Here is a 21932-nt window from a genome sequence, read left to right as displayed (position 1 = left end):
TTGAACAAGAAACTAATATATTCTGCCATTATCATACATACAGTGAGAAACAACTTTTTCATCCTAATGTTTACCGAAGAAACAATGACTCTACGAGATTTCCACTACAAACTGTTTTGTCTTTAAGTGACTCGTTGTGTCTTCAATGACATCACCTGTCACTTTACAAAGACTCCATGGATCTGTGGTCAGACTCCCTAAGCTGGACTTGGAATTAGTGTGACAACTTGTTGTATAACCAGAGTGAGGGTCATGTAACATTGGAATCAAAGTGAGGATTTGGGCTCCCACTTTATAACCTAGCTTGGGTTAATGAGCTGTTTTCCTCGCCCAGGTTACATGATGGTCGAACACCTGTGTTAGCTATCACAGACACAGAGATGATCAAAAATGTACTAGTGAAGGACTGCTATTCTGTGTTCACAAACCGACGGGTAGGTAAATGTTTAAGTTAAAAAATTTAAAGACTTGTTTTTGCTATTTTTATTTATATGTATATATGTTTGTCTGTTGACAGAGTGCAGCCGCACAGTCCCAAAGAAACACACAGAGGCTTATATTAATTATAAACTGGTTGACATATTATCTCAGGCTTCCTTGTAAACTAATTCTTACACCTTACAGTAGTCCATAATTCTTGTCTGTGCTAGTCGCATGGCTTGGTACCTTCTATTAGTGAGGCAGTCTCATCCTGATTCCTCTGTGTCTGGGTGAGGAATGCAGACTGAGTCTTTGCTCTTCCCAGAATTCTCCTCTTCTCATCACCCCGCCTCTACTTACTGGCTGGTTGCTTCAACTATACTTTCTGCCTGACTACTGACCAATCAGCATTTTATTAAACCAGTACAACTGACAACCTTTAAAGAGTACAAGACCATTGTCCCACTGCATGTATCTATAAAAGTAAATGCCATACATGTTAGGTTCCTGTGGAGGCCAAAAAAGGGGTTGAGATCCACTAGACTAGTGTTCCAAGCAGTTGGAGGGGCCTGGCATGGGTGCTGGGACCTGGCTCTTCCAGAAGATCAGCAAGCACCCTTAACTGTTGAACCATCACCCGGACTCCCCCTTTTAAGAATACAAACCTTTATTTTTACCTATTGAAATTATTCTGTTTGTTTTCTTTGGTTTTTTTAGAGACAGTGTATCTCTGTGTAGCTCTGACTAATCTGGAACTTACTCTGTAGGCCAGGCTGTCTTAAACTCATAGAGATCTGCCTGTCTCTGCCTCCTGATTGCTGGGTATAAGAGTATGCACTGCTACCTCTTTGGCTACTTAGTGAATTTTAAAAAAGAAATAAATGTTGATTCACAGTGGTTTCCACAATAATATACAAGCAGGGTCGGGGCATTCATTTTACTAGTGAGGAAGTATAAATATACTATATTATTGTATCTACTTGTAGATGTACACTGTTGTCATCTAGATTGTGTTTACATTTCCTATTTCATGGGTTCTTTCTTATATCTGTGTGGAATGGTGCAGTTTTCCACAGATCTATATTCGTGCAGTGGCAAACACACATAATAGAGCGCGGCTCCTTGCCCTCCATATACAGCCTGCCTTCTTCTCTCATTTTGTATCCATTTTCCTTCTCAGTGTATTGTGTGGACAGTGTCAAGTTGATGACTAGTCACCTGGCCCTTTTGTGTGGGTTTTCTTGTGTAAAAAAAAAATATCCTTTTGAGATTAGCTCTTAAATATATGATTTTATTTATGGTAAATTATTGTGAGGTATGATACTTAGTTCAATGTTCGCTCTTTTTAAATCATGGCTATCCCACTGCTCTGTCTGGAGAAACCTTGTGGTTCCCTCTTTCTACCCCCTGCATCCTGGGGAATGAACTCAGGTTGTTGGGCTTGGCAGCAAGCACATTTACCTACTGAGCTATCTCTCTGGTCCCCATTCAGCTTTTGGTCATGTGGTGGAGTTGGCTGAAGGCCTAGTTGAAACTGCTGCCCTTCATTAAGGGAATACAGTTCCACTTCTTTCTGTTGTGCTGAGTGCTTTAATATAAGGGCAGTTGTGAAATTCAACGTTAGTATAAAGAATAAATGTGGAAAATAGAATAAAGTTCCCACCAGGGAAATAGAATTATATTTTCCCTTTTATAACTGAAGAAAAATTAGGGAAAATTATTTCTTATAACACTATTCCTAAACAAACAACCCCCAAACCAAATAAACCATCTAGGGAGATGACATAGTGGCTGAAAGTTCTAAAAGAGGATGGGGGATTGGTTGCCTACATCTACATCCAGCAGCTCAAATCACCTGTAACTCCTGCTTTAGGAGATCCAACTCACTCCTCTGACCTCTGATCACACTGCATACATATGTACATACATTCATACACACATGCATGCATACATACAAACAATACTAAAATAAATCTAGAAAAAAAAACCAATGATCAAATCCTTTAAGTATCTCAGGCTAGGGAAATAACTCTATCGGTAAAGGACCTGAGTGTAGGTCACCAACGTAAAACCTGGGCAGAGCAGCACGTATATGTTATTTCTGAGCAGTATTTGGAAATAGGTGAGTCCTAGGGGCCTGCTGGCTAGCTACTCTAGCCAAACTAGACCATTCTATATTCATTGAGACACCCTGCATAAAAAAATACAGTAGAGGTATAGAGGAAGATGTCAGACCTCTGTTCTCCAAATAAGAATGCACACCAGTGTTCTACTCTACACACACACACATACAGACACAGACAAACACATACATGAGCATGCATATGCACACACGATCACAAACCATAACAAAGCATCAATTTTCACATTACCTATGCTGTAAATATAGAGCTGGAGAACTTGTGTGATACAAAGTTCACTTTCTATTTGTCCCCAAGCCATTTGCCATCTACATTACTCTGGAGAATTTACTATGTTTTGTTCCTGTCTTCTCTAACCCCTCCCCATCCGTGGAACTAATTTTTACACCACAGGGAGATTTAAATTCACAAGGATCCTGGAATAAATATGTTTACAAGTTCAACAGGCAGCCCAGTGAGCACCCAATGTCTTAAAGATTGTGAGGAAATTCTGACCATTTTTGCATGTAGGATGAGGCTTGATCTATAATAAACAGTCACAAACAAATTGTTATAAACCAATATCTCCCTAGCACTTTGCAACCATAGTAAGGTCTGGACTTACAGAGAACAATATTTATATTTTTTGACTCTAGAGTTTTGGCCCAGTGGGGATAATGAGTAAAGCCCTCTCATCAGCTAAGGATGAGGAGTGGAAGAGAATTCGAGCCTTGCTGTCTCCCACCTTCACCAGTGGAAAACTCAAAGAGGTGACTAAAAGGACTTCTAACTGAAATGTTTGTGTGACTTGAGTCTCCACACCTAACAACCATGGGTGCCTTTGTGTTTTGTGCCTAGATGTTCCCCATCATTGAACACTACGGAGATATTTTGGTAAAATACTTGAGAAGAGAGGCAGAGAAAGGCAAGCCTCTTACTTTGAAAGAGTGAGTAGTGGTACATCCACTGTGGTTCTGGGAGAGGAAGGGCAGCAGAAGCAGAAGGGTCATCCTGTGTGTCTCACATGTCCAGCTGCTCCTTCTTCCCTTTTAGACACTAGATGACAAATGTACAGTTGAGAAAGAAATGTGATAGTATCAAGGTCGCAAGGGTAAAGGGTAGATAGTAGGGGAAGGTGCTTGGCCAACTGAGGTGGTTTCACCAGTCTTGCCCAAAATACAAATTATTTCAAGCTTCTTGCTGAATGTGGTAAATTCCCACATCTTTATTTCCTCAGAGTGTTAGGGGCCTACAGCTTGGATGTCATTACGAGCACGGCATTTGGTGTGAACGTCGATTCCCTCAACAACCCAAATGATCCTTTTATGGAAAAGACCAAGAAGCTATTAAGATTAGATTTTTTTAGTCCATTACTTATGTCAATAGGTATGTATGGTGGTTCTTCTTCCTTTTGACCCAGTGCACCTGTCTATTGCCATGTTTGAAATTCAGCCTTTCTCTTCCACACTTAACAAAGCTAACAGCACTATTGGTATATAATTCACCTGACATGTAATTCACAAACTTATCATGTTGTATATAAAGGCACAATCCAATATTTAAGGTACAAAGACATGTACTGCCTTTCTTTTGTTCCTGAACTTAATTTTCATTTAGAGTGAGTCTCACTGGGTAGCTCAACTTGCCTGAAAGTTGCCGTGTAGACCAGGCTGGCCTTGAACTTACAGTGATCCCATTACCTCAACCTCCTGGGTGTTGGGATTAAAGGCTTAAGACACTGTTCTCTTTATTTTAGAATTCTATTATTTATCCTTTGACAATAACATAAAGGTATACAATCTATCTTGATTATACCCTCCCCTAATTCTCACCCCCACCTCCCCCAGATACACCAACACATCTTTCTCTCAATTTAATGTCCCATCCCTTGTTTTGGCCAAACAGTAAGTCCAGCAATCTCTGCCTCCTAGGATGTTGACCAGTATTATTGGTGTGATCTCATGTAGGTGATCAGATCGAGAGTGGGCCAGGCCATGTCTAGGATATAGTATTTCACACTGTAAACAGAGACTACTTGTTGGTTTCCTGACCACACAGATTCAAGTAATGACACAGAAACCATATTAATTACATTACATCCTGGCCTATTAGCTCTGGCTTCTTATTAGTTAGCTCTTACGTCTTAAATTAACCCATTTCTATTATTCTGTATTCTGCTACAAGGCTGTGGCTTACCAGGTAAAGTTACAGGGTCTGTCTCCTTTGGTACATACATGGCATCTCCCTGACTCTGCCTACCCTCTCTATATATCTCTGTTCATATTTCCCATCTGGCTATATTCTGCCCTGCCACAGGCCCAAAGAAGCTTCTTTATTAACCAATGGTAATAAAACATTCATAGCACACAGAACAGAATCCCACATCATCACACCACCTGTCCTGCCCTTACTTTACCCCCACATCTGTTTTTGTGATGTTCCTTGAGCCTGGAGTGATGGGGGTGTTGATAAAAAATGCTCCATGTAGGACTCAGCATTCAACAGTCACATATTCTCAGCTCTCTGATCACTCTAGGGTCTGCACTGACTGATGATCCATATGGCCTGATACCAATGTCAACTGCAGAGGACTCTGTTCTAGCCATGCTGCGTATTTGCACCATCGTTCTTCAAGCAGCCTTGACCCAAGCAACCACCAATTCACTTTCCCTATATTTACATATTCTGAGTATTTTACATCATGGGCTCATAGACTATACAGTCTCTGTGACAGGCCTCTGTCATTTAAAACACTATTAAGTGACACTACTGTAACTGTCTCCTATGTCTATGAATGAGTAATATTCTATATTAGTTTATAGACATTGAAGTTAGTTTTATATCTTTGCCATGAATTTTGCTGCCATGAGCATTTCAATACAAGGTTACGTTTAAATATTTGTTTTGGGATATATTCAGAATTGTCGTTACTGCATTACAAAATAACTCCATTTTAACATATTAAACAACTAAACATATGTTTTCCACTGTAGATGCAGCTTTTTCTATGTCTTCTGTAAATGCAGGAGAGTTCCAAGTTCTCCATGTCCCACCCAACACTTGGCTCTCCTATGAGTTTGATCATTGCTGCTTAGTAGATATGCTGCAGGCTGGACCTGTGGTTTTGATTAGAATTTCCTTAATCCTAATTCAATTTAAAAAACTAAGCTAGATATATTAATGTCTGCTTTTAGATCATCTCTCTCACATAGCTGAATTATTTTAACATTTTTTAAAGATTTATTTATTTTTATTTTATGTGATTGGATGTTTTACCTACACATATGTGTACCATATGAATTAAGGGCCTGCCTAGACCATAAAAGGGATTTAAATCTCCTGGAATTGGAGTTATGCATGGTTAAGAGAAGCCACATGGGTGTTGGGAATCAAATCTTTGTCCTCTGCAAGTGCAGCCAGTTCTAACTGTTGAGCAATCTCTATAGGCCCTGTAGTAATTTTTTTGTTGTGTGTATGTGCTGTGTACAGTTAGCAGTGGTGCTTCTTTGTGGGTTTTAATATTTTCTCTGTCAATTACTTTTCCATACACAGCTCTTGTGTCCTTTTCCCTACATTCCATCCTCAACACCAAGTATCATCCTCTCCTTGTCTCCTTTTGAGCGTTATCCCATATCCACACTTATACCTTTCACATATTTGCATTTTTCATTATAGGCTAGACTCTAGAACTGAGGACGATCATGTGATTTTTTTTTTCTATCTGAGATTGGTCAGCTGTCTTTGACCTTGGCTTTACAGAGGTGCTGGGTATCAAACTCAGATCTGGTGCTTGCACAGCAAGTATTTTACCAAAGAGTCATCACTCCTGCCCTGGAGTTAGTTGTTTTAAAATTTTATTTTACACTGTAAAGTCTGATATTTGAGATATAAAAAATTAAGGCTGTGGGACTAGGGAGATGGCTTAGAGGTTAAGAGCACTGATTGTTCCTCCAGAGGCCCTGAGTTCAATTCCCAGCAACCACATGGTGGCTCACAACCATCTGTAATGAAATCTAGTTCCCTCTTCTGGCCTGCAGGCACACATGCAGACAGACTACTGTAAACAAAATAAATAAATAAATCTTTTTAAAAAATTAAGGCTGTAAGCCTTTCCCTAGATTTTTTACTTTTTATATATTTATTTATTTTTAGTCTTTCCATTCAAATATTTACATTCCTTCCCTCCTCCCAATCCCCTCCTGCTCCGCTACACCCTTTCTTCCCTCTCCCACCCTGCTTGAGAGAGGCAGGGAACCCTCCCTGCCCTGTAGGAAGTCCAAGACCCTCCCCCCTACATCCAGGCCTAGGGAAGTGTGCATCCATATAGACTAGGGTCCCAAAAAAACCAGAACATGACGTAAAAACAAGTCCCAGTGCCTTTATCAATAGCTTCTCAGTCAGTGCCCATTGTCAGCCACAATCAGAGAGTCTGGTTTGATCACATGCTCATTCACACCCAGTCCAGCTGGATTTGGTGAGCTCCCATTAGAACAGGCCCACTGCCTTAATTCGTGGAGCAACTCCTCGCGGTCCTGATTCTTTGCTCGACTTCTCCTTTCTTCTGCCTTCAACGGAACCTTGGGAGCTCAGTCGTTCCTCTGATGAGGGTCTCTGTCTCTATCTCCATCCGTCGCTGGACAAAGATTCTATGGTGATATTCGAGATAATCATCAGCGTGATAGTGGGGCAAGGACCATTCAGGTACCCTCTCCTCTGCTGTCCAAGGACCTAGCTGGGGGCATCCCCGTGGATTTTATTTGGACGGCCAGAACACAAATAATGACATGGAGACTTCTTATTAATTATGAAAGCTTGGCCTTAGTTTAGACATGTTTCCCACTAGCTCTTATAACTTAAATTAATCCATTTCTATTAAACCACCTTCTACCACATGGTTCATTACCTATGCTCCATATGTACGTCTAACTCCCAATTCCAACCCTCTGCCCCCACATCTTGCTGGTGAACTACACCTCTCTTCTTCCCAGAGTGCCTCTCTCCTACTGGAAGTTCTGCCTAGCCATTGGCCATTCAGTTCTTTATTAAGCCAATCAAAAAGGGCCTTAGAAGAGACACATCTTCACAGTGTACAAAAAGATGATCCTACAACATAAGCCTCTCTGCACCTTTTCTCTATATGGTCTTGCTTTATCTTTTTTCACACTCTCTCAAGACATTTTGTATCTTTTGCTACTTGAAGAAGATCACAAGATCTCACACATGCTAGGCAAGTACTCTGCCACAAAACTATATCTCAATAAATTTTCCAGTATCCTGCTGGATTTCTTGAACTGTTGGTTATTTAGTAAGATTATTATATGATAAGGATATTTTATAATTAATTTGCATCTGATTATCCAAATATCCTTTCCGGTACTAGTGTTGTTCATATCAAGCCAGCTGAAAAACAAATGCTATTTTGGCTGTTCTTTCTTTACTCCTTGTCAGCTAATAAGAAAGCTATCTATGTCTCTACTTGTTTATTTATTAGCTTAAGAAGAAATTTATTGATTTATTTGTCTATGTGTGTGGACATGTGCTTTGGTGTTTATATGGCATGTGTTGATTCTCTACTTCCACAGTGTGGGCATGTGTTGATTCTCTACTTCCACAGTGTTGGATGCAGTGATCAAACTCAGGTTGTTAGGCTTTTCTGCAGGTCCTGTTAGCTCTTGAACCATGTCAGTGGCCCTGTCTATATTTTGGATCCACACAAACTACAGGAGCAGAGTTAAATCCAAGAGTCAGAATTGTTCCTTTCACTACTCCTCAATGCAGAAGGAGCATTATGGTGGTGACCCAGTGTGAGCAACGTCACAGAGAGAATGGTTTGGTTGAGACACTGATGACTTATTCTTCAGATTGTTTCATGATTTCACTACATAAAACCTGTATTTCCACTAAAATTTATTATTTGTCTATCCTTTCCAGTACTCTTTCCATTTCTTACACCAATATATGAGATGTTAAATGTCACCAGATACCCAAAGGATTCGATAGCATTCTTCAAAAAATTTGTGGCTAGAATGAAGGAAAACCGGCTGAACTCTGATGAGAAGGTAAAAAGTGATGGTCTCCTGAGAGGTACAGGGTTTGTAATATGTTGGGCTGTGAACATGTGAGCTGTGTGTTTCACTTCATCTATCAATAAAAGTAGATAGAAAAGGTTATATTTAGAGAGAGAAAAGGGATATTTTTATTTCTGGGAGAGGAAAATTTGGAATTTTGAAACACTGGTTGAGAATAAGTCAGGAATTAACCCTTAGCAAAACAAATGAAGAGTGTCCTTTGTAAGGATTAAAATTAAGAAAAAATGGCAAGGCACAGGACCAGCACAAGTTAACACCACCAAATCTCCAACATAGATGAGGAAGGACCTCTGCAAATGCTGCACCTCGGTGGGAACTCTTGGCACTTAATGGCTGCAGAGAGAGGGTATAACCACCAATAGGTTTTTCATCCACCAGTGAATGGCCCGACATACAGGGACATATGGGCAGCACTTGGACTCAGTGGGTTATTAAAAAAAGGGGTGATGAAGTTTGGAAGAAGAAATGTTACAAGGGATCTAGAAGAATCAAATGGAGGAAATGATGGGGTGGGTATGACTGTATCTCATTGTATACATCTATGACAATCTCTAAGAACAGATAAAACTGATTAAAACAAGGGAAATACTATTTTCATCTCCTACAAAAACATTTTCAAAAAATCAATGCTATTGTTTAAAATTATATCTATTGTAATTTATTGCAATGTGTTTATAAATAGCTGGATTGCTTCCGGGTTCAGCTACAGTTCCTTCTGTTCTTTAAGAAATCAAGCAAGACTAACCACGTGTGAATTTAAGGGATCTACATTCTCAGAAAGAAGGATGAGCTTCTGCACTCCTGATCTACCTCTGACCTTACCATTGACCTTCTATTTTTGCAACTTCTCTTTTGCTTCCAGCACAGAGTAGATTTTCTTCAGCTGATGATGAACACTCAAATTAATTCCAAAGACAAAGAATCTCATAAAGGTAACCAATAACTCCTTGGTCTATGGACGAGGAAGTTCTCAGTGAGTGGTCATCGCTCAGAAAATGAGTGGGAAGGTTTTCTTTTTTTATTATATTTTAATTACTTATTAAAAATTTAAACCTCCTCCACCTCTCCCATTTCCCTCCCACTCCCCTTAACCACCCTCACCCTCCCTTTCCAGTCTTAAGAGAAGTCAGGGTGTCCTGCCCTGTGGGAAGTCCAAGGCCCTCCCACCTCCATCCAGGTCTAGGAGGTGTGTATCCAAACAGACTAGGCTCCCAAAAGCAAGCACATGCAGTAGAATCAAAATGTGGTGCCATTATAATTGGCTTCTCAGTCAGCCCTCATTGTCAGCCACATTCAGAGAGTCCAGTTTGATCACAGTCCAGCTGGCCTTGATGAGCTCCCATTAGATCAGTCCCACCACATTGGTGGGTGGACACACCCCTCATGGTCCTGACTTCCTTGCTCATATTCTTCCTCCTTCTGCTCAACTAGACCTTGGGAGCTCAGTCCAATGCTCCACTGTGGGTCTCTGTCTCTATCTCCATCCATCACCAGATGAAGGATCTATGGTGATATGCAAGATATTCATCAGTGTGGCTATGGGAGAAGGCCAGTTCAGGTACCCTCTCCACTGCTGCCCAAGGACCTAGCTGGGGAAATCCCCTTGGACACCTGGGAACCCCTCTAGAGCCAAGTCTCTTGCCAACCCTACAATGGCTCCCTTAATTAAGATATCTTCTTCCCTGCTCCCATATCTACCCTTCCTCCATATCAACCATCCCATTCCTCTAAGCTCTCTCCAATCCTCCCCTTCTCCCTTCTCTCTCCCCACCTCTTTTTCCCCCAACCTGCCTCCACCTCTGTGCTCCCAACTTCTGCCCAGCGATCTTGTTTACTTCCAATATCCAGGAGGATAAATATATATTTTTCTTTGGGTTCACCTTCTTATTTAGCTTCTCTAGGATCATGAGTTATAGGCTCAATGTCCTTTGTTTATGGCCTGAATCCACTTATGAGTGAGTACATACCATATTCATCTTTTTGGGTCTGGGTTATCTCACTCAGTAAAGTGTTTTCTATTTCCATCCATTTGCATGCAAAATTCAAGATGTCATTGTTTTTTACCTCTGAGTAGAACTCTAAAGTGTATATGTGCCACACCTTCTTTATCCATTCTTCCATTGAGGGGCACCTAGGTTGTTTCCAGGTTCTGGCTATTACAAATAGTGCTGGTATGAACATAGTTTAACAAATGCTTTTGTAGTATGATTGGGCACCTCTTGGGTATAATCCCAAGAGTGGAATTGCTGGATCCTGAGGTAGGTTGACTCCCAGTTTCCTGAGAAACTGCCACACTGATTTCTAAAGTGGTTGCACAAGTTTACATTCCCACCAGCAATGGATGAGTGTTCCTCTTATTCCACATCCTCTCCAGCATTGGCTATCATTGATGTTTTTGATTTTAGTGATTCTGACAGGTGTAAGATAGTATCTCAAAGTTGTTTTCATTTGCATTTCCCTGATCGCTAAGGAGGTTGAGGATCACCTTAACTGTCTTTTGGCCGTTTGAACTTCTGTGAGAATTCTCTGTTCAGTTCAGTACCCCTTTTTTTAATGGATTAATTAGAGTTTTAATGTCTAGTGCCTTGAGTTCTTTATATATTTTGGAGATCAGACCTTTGTCTGATGCGGGGTTGGTAAAGATCTTCTCCCATTCAGTAGGTTGCCTTTTTGTCTTAATGACAGTGTCCTTTGCATTACAGAAGTTTCTCAGTTTCAGGAGGTCCCATTTATTCATTGTTGCTCTTATTGTCTGTGCTCCTGGGGTTATATGTAGGAAGTGGTCTCCTGTGCCCATGTGTTGCAGACTACTTCCCACCTTCTCTTCTATCAGGTTCAGTGTGGTCAGATTTATATTAAGGTCTTTAATCCTTTTGGACTTAAGTTTTGTGCATTGAAGGCATAAGTCACAAACAATGCTACACCAATTTGGGATTATGATTATTAGAGTGGTATTTATTTAAAGGGGAAAAACTTACAGATCACTGTCCCAGGCAACAGCCCTCTAGGCAACCAGGAAAGGAGTCTAGTCGCCTGCGGAGCAGGAAGTGAAGAGAGAGAGGAGAGGGAAGTGGCCGCTTTTTTAAAGGGAGAGAGACCACGCCCCAATGGGCTGGTATCTCAGCGGTGATAGGCTGGAGGAGTGGGAGGACCTCCCGCAACACGTGCCCCTTTTGTTTAAATAAGAGAGTTCTAAACCTACTATGAAATTATATACAATAAGTACAAATATCCTATTCTAACTAGCTTAAGTCTTGTATAATAAATAACTTGGCCAAGTCATGAGAGAAAGTAACTACATTTATATAGTTTTCAACCCCATCAAAGATCTGAGAAGGGAAATAATGTTATCTGGGTAATTTGGAAGTTCAGTAAAACAACTTCCAAAACATGCAACAAATCACAGAGACAACTGGCTACCTGGGCAATCACCCAAAATCACGTTAGCAGCGTTGAAGCAACCAACTTTGGCTAAGGCCTAACATAACTGGCATACCATTTTGAAAGGCAAGCAACTTTTCAAAACTATCTTACCCTGTCTTGGCAGGATATGACAGCCCTGTTTTATCCATTGATGCATGCTCTGTATCTCTGTCAGTGGTTGAGGTATGGGCATGTTTTTGCCCAAAGGCCAGTTCTGCCAAAAAGAAAAGCTCCAGGTGGAGTGTCTTTGCGGTGTTGCCAGGAGCAATTGTGTCTCACTACCACAAAACTCTGAGTTAGATTAAAGGCCATTTTCTACTGCTCCTTGAAGAAGTTGAAGATTATCTATCTATACTGAGTATAATCTCTATATATCTAAAGAACCTGATTAGTCTAATTATAAATGACAAACTTAGATGACTATTAATCTATAATTCTCAATATCTATCTAACTTAAAGACTAAGAAAATAAACTACTGTGAAACAAATGAGGACAATGACCTCCAAAAATAAACAATGTACAAATATACATTGCAGTAGGTAAATATATATCAATACACAATCATTATATAAGTATCTTAATCAGAGGTAGAAATGTACACTGCAATATGGTAAATATATACAATATATGTCAATACATAAAAAATGTTTTAAACAGAGGTAGAAACATGCATGCGTACAATAGTCAATGTAATTTAACTTTGTATCAATATACAAGAATCTATACCAATGTATTTGTCTAAAGACAGTAACTCACAATTACAAATCTATTATCCCATCATCCCTCTTTTCTTTTTAAATTGATCCCTGAGTGTATAAAATTCCTCCTCCAACCCTCAATCACATACTAATTATAATCAACCCCTAAATGATGTCCCTAAACCCAAGGGCAAACTATACTGGGAGAGGGGACGTCGTCCTCTAGAATTACTTCCAGCAGTCATGGGGGCGACGTTCTTTCTGGGGGATCCTGTGAAAGTAAAATGATGGTTAAATTTCAAGATCAATGTCTTTTAAAATTGCCAATAGTCTCTGAGTATTTTCTGCAGGTCTGGCCAAAATGTTGTATAAGATGTGCACCATTTCAGCTAGCCAAGTTGGAACTGTCTTGTGCAGCTGGTACCCAAAGCAGGTCTTGTAGTAGTGCTATCAGTATCATGACGTCATATCAACCAGGTGGAGTTGTTGTTATGGGGCCCCATCTTCTTCCTGGAAACTTCAAATGTCACTTCAGCAAAAACTCATTGTTCATTGTGAAAAACTTAAACATTAATCATATAGACATTTATAGACATATGTATACATATTCACTGAAAGGCATGATAGATATGTTCAATGAAAAGTATGATAGATATGAAGAAAAGCAAAGATGTTTTCTAAACTCATATTACTTTCTGTCCCATATCATGGCTCTTGACATGAGACAGAAACTCCAGAAACTCTGGGTTTTTCTCTTACTAACAGGCTTGGAATTGGAGAGGGACTGAGCCAGAGTCCAACTTCAAAACCAGCTTTATAATTTTAGAAATATGGTTTAATATTACTTACACAACCCTTTCAGTTTTCTTGATATTTCCTATTGGGCAGGTATTTTTCCATCTGTCAGTATCCAAATATCCAGGGTCCCTTGAATTTTTCAAAGATGAGTGTTTTCCTGTGGAGATAAGAACAGAACCCTGCCCCCATTCTATATGTTTTTCTTACCACCTGTATGAATATCGTCATTGTGGATAAGTTGTCATTTCTCCTTTCCAAGAGGTTTCTCCTCTTCAAATCGAAACTTTATTAATTTTGATGGTATCCACAATTTTTCTTCTCCTGTGGAAACAAGAGCAAAACCCCTTCCCCAACGTAGCACATCTCCTGGCTTCCATTGAGAGGTCAGCACATCTTTGAAATAAATCGGTTGATTTAGTTCAGCAGACTTTTCCATTATCCAATGTCTCTCTGCTGCTGTCGTTCCTTTCTCATTAGCGTTAAGAAAATTCAAGGTTAATAAAGCATTATGTAATCTGTTTCTGGGGGTATTTTCGGTCCCTTTGTGTTTGTTCAGCATATCCTTTATAGTACGATTTGATCTTTCTATAACTGCCTGACCTGTAGGATTATTTGGTATACCTGTAATGTGTTTTATATTATAATAATCAAAAAAGCATTTCATTTTCTTAGATACGTATGCTGGACCATTATCTGTCTTTATTTGCGCAGGTATACCCATGATGGCCATAACTTCCAATAAATGTGTGATTACTGAATCAGCCTTTTCTGAGCTCAGGGCAGTAGCCCATTGAAAACCTGAATACGTGTCTATGGTGTGGTGTACATATTTTAATTTACCAAATTCCATAAAGTGGAACACATCCATCTGCCAGATTTCATTTCTCTTAGTACCCTTTGGGTTACTCCCTGCAGGCAACGGTGTTTGATTATAGAAAGAACAAGTAGGACATCTCTTTATAATGTCCTTAGCTTGTTGCCAAGTAATGGAAAATTCTTTCTTTAGGCCTTTACTATTGACATGATGCTTCTTATGAAATTCTGAGGCCTGCAACACACTTCCAATCAATAATTGATCAATCTCAGCGTTGCCTTGGGCTAGAGGACCAGGCAGACCTGTATGGGACCGGATGTGTGTTATGTACATCGGACAAAGCCTGTTCCTGATTATGTCTTGTACCTGGATAAACAATGAAGTCAACTCTGTGTCATCTGGCATAAATTCAGCGGTTTCAATATGCAAGATAACTCTTTCTGCATATTGTGAATCTGTAACTATATTAAGAGGTTCTTTAAAATTACTTAGCACCATAAGAATGGCATATAATTCTGCCTTCTGGACAGAATTATAAGGGCTTTGTTCCACCTTACTCAATTCATCTGACTTGTAACCTGCTTTCCCTGATTTATTTGCATCAGTATAGAACGTACGGGCTCCAGTTATTGGAGCATCACGTACAATTCTAGGAAGAATCCAAGAAGTTCTTTTTATGAGATTATGTCTATCACTTTTGGGATAGTTGCTATTAATTTCTCCCAAAAAGTTAGCACAAGCTCTTTGCCACGGTTCATTGTCTTCCCATAACTTTTTTATTTCTTCAGTAGTAAAAGGCACTATAATTTCTGCTGGATCTATACCTGCTAGTTGACGAAGCCTCAGCTTACCTTTTATAATTAATTCAGAGACTTTTTCCACATAAGTTTTTAATTTTTTACTTGGTTTATTAGGTATAAATATTCACTCTAAAATAATATCTTCCCTCTGCATTAGAATCCCTGTAGGAGAAATTCTGGAAGGCAATATGACTAGGATGCAGCTAAGATTTGGGTTCACCCTATCCACATGTGCCTCCTGTAATTTTTCCTCAATCATTGTCAGTTCCTTTTCTGCTTCAGCTGTCAGTTTTCTTGGACTATTCAAATCTTTATCACCATCTAAGGTTTTGTTTAAATGAACTATTAGATCAGGTGTTATCCCAACAGCTGGTCGTAGACTGGAAATATCTCCTAACAATCTTTGGAAGTCATTAAGAGTCTTTAACCGGTCTCTCCTAATTTGTGCCTTTTGCATTTTAATTTTCTCTAACCCTATTCTGTAACCTAGGTAATTAATAGAATTTCCTCTTTGAATCTTTTCAGGGCAATTTGTAATCCCCACCTAGGCAAGACTTTCTTTACTTCTTCAAACATCCTTTCTAAAGTATCTTTATTTAAATCAGATAACAAGATGTCATCCATGTAATGATAAATGATGGACTTGGGGAATTGTTTACGAATTTTTTCCAATGGCTTACTTACAAAATATTGGCACAGTGTAGGACGATTGAGCATACCCTGTGGGAGGACAGTCCATTGATATCTCCTATTAGGCTGAGAATTATTATAAGTAGGCACTGTGAAGGCAAATTTTTCTCTATCCTTTTCTTGTAATGGTATAGTGAAAAAACAATCTTTCAAATCAATAACTATAAGAGGCCATCCTTTTGGTAACAGAGAAGGCAAAGGAATTCCAGATTGTAGTGGGCCCATAGGTTGAATTACTTTGTTGACAGCTCTTAGGTCTGTCACCATTCTCCATTTACCAGATTTCTTTTTTACAACAAACACAGGAGAATTCCAAGGGCTGGTTGATTCTTCAATATGGTGAGCATCTAGTTGCTCTTGCACCAGCTGTTCCAAGGCCTGTAGTTTATCTTCAGCTAGAGGCCATTGTTTGGTCCATATTGGCTTCTCAGTTAGCCATTTTAAAGGTAGGGCTGTTGGTACCTCTACAGGTTTGGTATTTGCTGTATGTTCTTGTACAGCCTGAATGGCTGTGACCTTTTTCCATAATACCTCATCATATCCTTCCCAGAATTATGAGTTCCTGGAAATACAGGAATGTTAATCTGGGTATTCCATTGCTGTAGCAGGTCACGGCCCCATAAATTTTTGGCAATATTGGCTATATATGGCCTTAGTCTTCCTATTTGCCCTTCGGGCCCTATGCATTCAACCCATCTTGTGCTTTGTTTTACACGAGATAGGGTTCCAATTCCTAGGAACTGAACATCTACCTCTTGAAGAGGCCAATTCAGATGCCAAGATTCTGGGGTAATGATACTTACATCTGCACCTGTGTCGAATAAGCCTTCAATAAAAGTGCCATTTATACAGACTCTTAGCTTTGGTCTTTGATCATTAATAGAAGTCTGCCAAAATATACGTTTACTCTGTCCTACTGGGTTTTTTGACTCATCCTCCACAAGTAATTCATCATTTAGACCAGTATTACTTTTTACAGCAGAAATTGGAGCTTTTAATTTTCCTGGTGAGGCACGTTCTCCACTGTGACTGGGAATGACTGGGCCACTGTTGGCTTGGGGGCCTGCGAGAGGCCCCCCAAGGAGTTTCCCGATGATATCGGATTGCCCCATCTGTCTGTTGCTGACCTACATTCGTTGGACCAATGTCGGCCTTTACCGCATCTCCTACATATACCTGAAGGCCGAGGTCTCCTATTTTTGTCATTCCCAGAAGAGACATTATTCCTAGAAATTCTTTGCCTGCAATCCCATTGCAAATGTCCTAATTTACCACAATTAAAACACCTGGCAGTTTGACGTCTCCTCATTGCTTTGGAAATCACTTCTCCTACCCAAGATTCGTCATTATAGCTAAATGTCTCAACATTCATCGTATGCTGAATCCATTCATCCATAGGTGCTGATCTAGACTTTAAAGGCCCAATTATCTTTTTGCATTCTATGTTTGCATTCTCAAAAGCTAGAGATTCAAGAAGTATTCGTCTAGCTTCTGGGTCTGTTACCCCTATGTCCAGAGCCTTAATTAATCTTTGCAAAAAGTCAATAAAGGGTTCTCTCGGTCCCTGCCTAATTGCGGTATATGATTCAACTCTTTTTGCTGGATCTTGTATCCTATTCCAAGCATTTAAAGCTGCTTGGTGACATAGACACAGTACTTCATCATCATAAAGAGCTTGGACCTGTGGATCAGCATATTCTCCTGCACCAAGAATTTGATCTTGGGAAACCTCGACACCTTTTGCTCTTCCTTGCTGTTCCATATGTTTGGATTCTTCTCTGAAATAAATTCCAAACACCAAGGAAGGTCCATTATCTAAAACTGCGGACACTAACTGATGGTAATCATGGGGGGTAGCTCTAGCATTAGAAGCCCAAGTCCTTATCATTTCCTTTACATATGCATTGTGCAAGCCAAAATTAACAACAGTTTGCTTAATTTCTTTCCGATAATTCATTGCTATTGGTGTCCATCTAGCTTCTCTGACTCCCTTTGAGCCTTTAGAAGTTGATGCTTTGTCAGAATTAAGTATAGGGTATGTCACTAGAACCCTGGGTATGCCAGTTCTAATAGCTGGTGGAGGCATTGTATCCTGTCCTTGTGCCTCCTTACTCTGTTCACCAGCTGCAATAATTTCTCCAATCTTTTCAAATCTTTTTATCATTGTCTCTCTTAAATCCTGAATCTCCTGACCTGTATATATTTCCAGTGATTTCACTGAGGTATCAATTTTTTGGTCCCCATTCTGCACCTGTGATTCCAAAGCTTTAATTTTTTCCTTCAAAGATAACATGTCCTCCTTAAACTTTTCTTGTATATCATGTAGATTCCCATCTTGGAGGTACATTCTGTCTGTTACCTTATCAAAACTTTGTGATAAAGTCTGAAGGTCAAATTCAACAGCCTGAACCCTTTCAGGTAACTTTCTAATACCCTTGGATATGGAATCAATTTTGTCTGTCATAGTATCCACTTGTTCAGATAACCTCTGATTTTCAATAATTTTAATCCTGTCAATTAGTTGTTCATTATTAGTTCGTAAAGATTCTATCATTCTTAGGAGTGCCATATTCTTCTGTTCATTATTAGTTTGTAAAGAGTCTATCGTTCTTAGGAGTGCCATATTCTTCTGTTCATTATTAGTAAGTAAAGATTCAATCCTTCTTAGGAGTGCCATATTCTTCTGTTCATTATTAGTACGTAAAGATTCAATTGTTCTTAGGAGTGCCATATTCTTCCTTAATGATAGAATATGGAAAAGAAAACTGAAGCCTAGTAACAAGCAAATTAAGGTATCCCCATAATCATATAAACCTTGTATGATGTAATTCATTGTATTAGTAAATATAAATTTACTAATCCATTGTATTAGTGAAAACAAAGCAGTAAAATTTGCGTTAGAAACGAAAACTGCAATATTACCTATTATCCAGCAGGTGGCGCAGTTGCAGAGTCGCGGTAAAAACATGGTCCTGTTTCAGTGCCTTAGTAGATGTTAAAAACTGGAAAATGCAAGTTTCTCAACAAAGTAAATGTAATTAAATCAATTCCAGAGACGGAACCAGAAACCCAGAATCCAGGGGTAGAGAAGAGCAATCTGGAAGCCGCTTATGCCTCCACGTGACAGAGTCACCCTGAGGGGTTGCAGCTTTCAGCAACCGCGTGTTCTGGTTCACGCCACTTAAGAGCTGTGCTTGCAAGGGAGATTTAAAAATGACTCAGAAAAGAGCAAACCACGCGGCCAGAGACTACGCGGGCCTGTGGAGTTTAAATCCACGTGAGGAGGCCAAGGCCAACGCTGGAAGGCACAGGCAGCAGCTGAGGAAGGGAGGGCTCCCACCAAGCCGAACTCACGGCCGCCAAGCCGAACTCGCGGCCACCAAGCCGAACTCACGGCTGCGAGGAGAGGTTCTAAAACCAAACGTCGGGCGCCAAAATGAAGGCGTAAGTCACAAACAATGCCACACCAATTTGGGATTATGATTATTAGGGTGGTATTTATTTAAAGGGGAAAAAACTTACAGATCACTGTCCCAGGCAACAGCCCTCTACGCAACCAGGAAAGGAGTCTAGTCGCCTGCGGAGCAGGAAGTGAAGAGAGAGAGGAGAGGGAAGTGGCCGCTTTTTTAAAGGGAGAGAGACCACGCCCCAATGGGCTGGTATCTCAGTGGTGATAGGCTGGAGGAGTGGGAGGACCTCCCGCAACAGTGCATGGTGATAGATATGGATCTATTTTCATTCTTTCATCCAGTTATGCCAGCACCATTTGTTAAATGTGCTTTCTTTCTTCCATTGCATAATCTTAGTTTATTTGTCGAAAATCAGGTGTTCATAGGTTCGTGGATTGATATCCGGGACTTCGATTTGATTCCATTGGTCAACATCTTTGTTTTTATGACAATACCAAACTGTTTTCATTACTGTATCTCTGTAATAGAGTTTGAAGTCAAGGATGGTAATGCCTCCAGAAGTACTTTTATTGTATAGGATTGTTTTGGTTATCCTTTGTTTTTGTTTTTCCATATAAAGTTAATTATTATTCTCTCAAGGTCTGTGAAGAATTGTGTTGGATTTTGATGGGGAATGCATTGAATCTATAGATTGCTTTTGGTAGAATTGCCATTTTTACTATGTTGATCCTTCCAATCCAAGAGCATGGGACATCCTTCCATTTTTCTGGTATCCTCTTCAATTTCTTTCTTCAAAGACTTAAAGTTCTTGTCAAATAGATCTTTCACTTCCTTGGTTAGAATTACCCCCACGATACTTTATGCTATTTGTGGCTAGCAGAAGAATACCTCTGTCAGGTTACTGAAAGAAGGACATGGCTATTTTCAGTGTAGAATTTTCTAGAAACACATGGGCACAAATTTGTTCCAAACATGAAGGGAGTCTTCAGTGGCCTCTGTGTGTCACCTAGCTCTACACAGGTGCTGCTTCTGTCTTTCCCAGAACACTGACTGGGAACATGGCCCAGACATCTAAATATAAACATCCATTCAGAAGACATGTATACAAATAGTGCTTATGCTTTCTGGGAACCCCTGCTGTGCATGTGTTCTCTACCTTAATCTATAGTGATTGTTTACTTCTGTTTGTATGTTAAAAACATTGCATCTGGGGAAAGCCTCTTTGGATAAGCACACTGGTTCTCTTTATTCTTCCACATACTTAAAAATTACTTTTTATCTTCTTTGGATACTATATGCATGTGTGCATGAGTGTGTGCTCATGCTTACACACCTATATCTCTGTGGATTTCAGAGGAAGGCACAAAGTACCTTCCTCAATCACTGTCTGCCTTGTTTCCTCCAGATGGAAACTCTTATTGAACCTGGAGCTAGGCTGGCAGCCAGAGGTCTCTATGATCCACAGAGCTAGGGATACAGAAGTGTGTTACCACACAGGCATTGTACATGGGGACTGAGGATTCAAACTGAGGTTCTCAGGCTTGCGCAACAAGTGCTCATACCTATTGAACCATACCTCTAGCCTCCCAACTATGGTTATGTTTTAATTTAAAAGCATTATTACTATCATGGTTGTTAATTTCCAGACTTTATTCTAGATGTGAACATCAGAAGTTAATGTAAAGGGAGTCTTCCATTCTTACCTATTTCCTTATTTCTAGTGCACACAACTGCTTATATATAGCAATATGATCGTCTAGGTCCCCAAATTTGCTTTTTAAAGTCATCATGTGTTTTGTTTGGAATTCTCTCCAGTTTATCCACTTTAAACACTTTCATGTGATTAACTAACTTCAAATTGGTCTATATGTCCTGCTCCTTTTCAGACCAGGTCTCATGTAGGCCAGGCTGGCCTCACATTCATAGTGTGCCTGAGAATGACCTTTTAACTTCTGTCCTACCATGCCTAGTTTATACAGTACTGGGGACTGAGCCCATGGCATTATTCACGCCAGGCTATCTCTCCACTTACTGAGATACATATCCTCTGATCTTCTTTTTTCATTTTCAAGTTCTAAAATAGATATTAACTTTAAAAATACCCACTGATTGTGGGTTTATAGTACAGCTTCAATTTAGAAGCAAGGACTTACACTAATTGGGAAAGAAACTTTAGCAACAGCAGAGTCTCAGCACTCATGCCAAAAAAGGTTTACAACTGTGTATAACTCTAGCTATATAAACTATTCCATGTTCCGCTCTTCATGGGCACTTGTAAACATGTTTGTACACATACATAAATGGATAATTAAAATTAAAACTCCTAACCTTTACCAAAGGTGAAGAATTAAAATTAAAATTCTTTTTTTATTTTTTTTAATTTTTAAATATTTTCACCTCCTCCCATTTCCCTCCCACTCCCCCACTCCCCCTCCCTCTCCAAGTCTAAGAGAAGTCAGGGTGCCCTGACCTGTGGGAAGTCCAAGGCCCTCCCACCTCAATCCAGATCTAGGAAAGTATGCATTCAAACAGACTAGGCTCCCAAAAAACCAGTACATGCAGTAGAATCAAAACCCAGTGCCATAATCATTAGCATTTCAGTCCGCCCTCATTGTCAGCCACATTCAGAGAGTCTGGTTTGTTCACATATTCATTCAGTCCCAGTCCAG

The 21932-nt window shown here is 39.8% G+C and overlaps 1 protein-coding gene and 1 pseudogene across 2 annotated transcripts in view; one reads left to right on the top strand and one right to left on the bottom strand.

Moving 5' to 3' along the window:
• LOC121464906 (cytochrome P450 3A11-like) overlaps positions 1-21932 on the top strand; it is a 138465-nt gene that overhangs the window by 12127 nt on the left and 104406 nt on the right. For both annotated transcript variants that reach the window (XR_005976582.1, XM_041678012.1), the window contains exons 4-9: positions 335-434; positions 3197-3310; positions 3399-3487; positions 3778-3926; positions 8472-8599; positions 9492-9561. Coding sequence is in view for 1 of the 2 variants with exons in the window: in XM_041678012.1 (XP_041533946.1) it covers positions 335-434; positions 3197-3310; positions 3399-3487; positions 3778-3926; positions 8472-8599; positions 9492-9561 (650 nt within the window). In the remaining variant the exon portion in view is untranslated. The remainder of the gene's footprint in view (positions 1-334; positions 435-3196; positions 3311-3398; positions 3488-3777; positions 3927-8471; positions 8600-9491; positions 9562-21932) is intronic.
• LOC121464640 overlaps positions 1-21932 on the bottom strand; it is a 267159-nt pseudogene that overhangs the window by 203233 nt on the left and 41994 nt on the right.

Source organism: Microtus oregoni, unplaced genomic scaffold, assembly GCF_018167655.1.
Source record: "Microtus oregoni isolate MIOR12 unplaced genomic scaffold, Mior012 000029F_ref0000214, whole genome shotgun sequence".
NCBI lineage: Eukaryota > Metazoa > Chordata > Mammalia > Rodentia > Cricetidae > Microtus > Microtus oregoni.
This window is presented reverse-complemented; position numbering and strand designations above follow the sequence as displayed.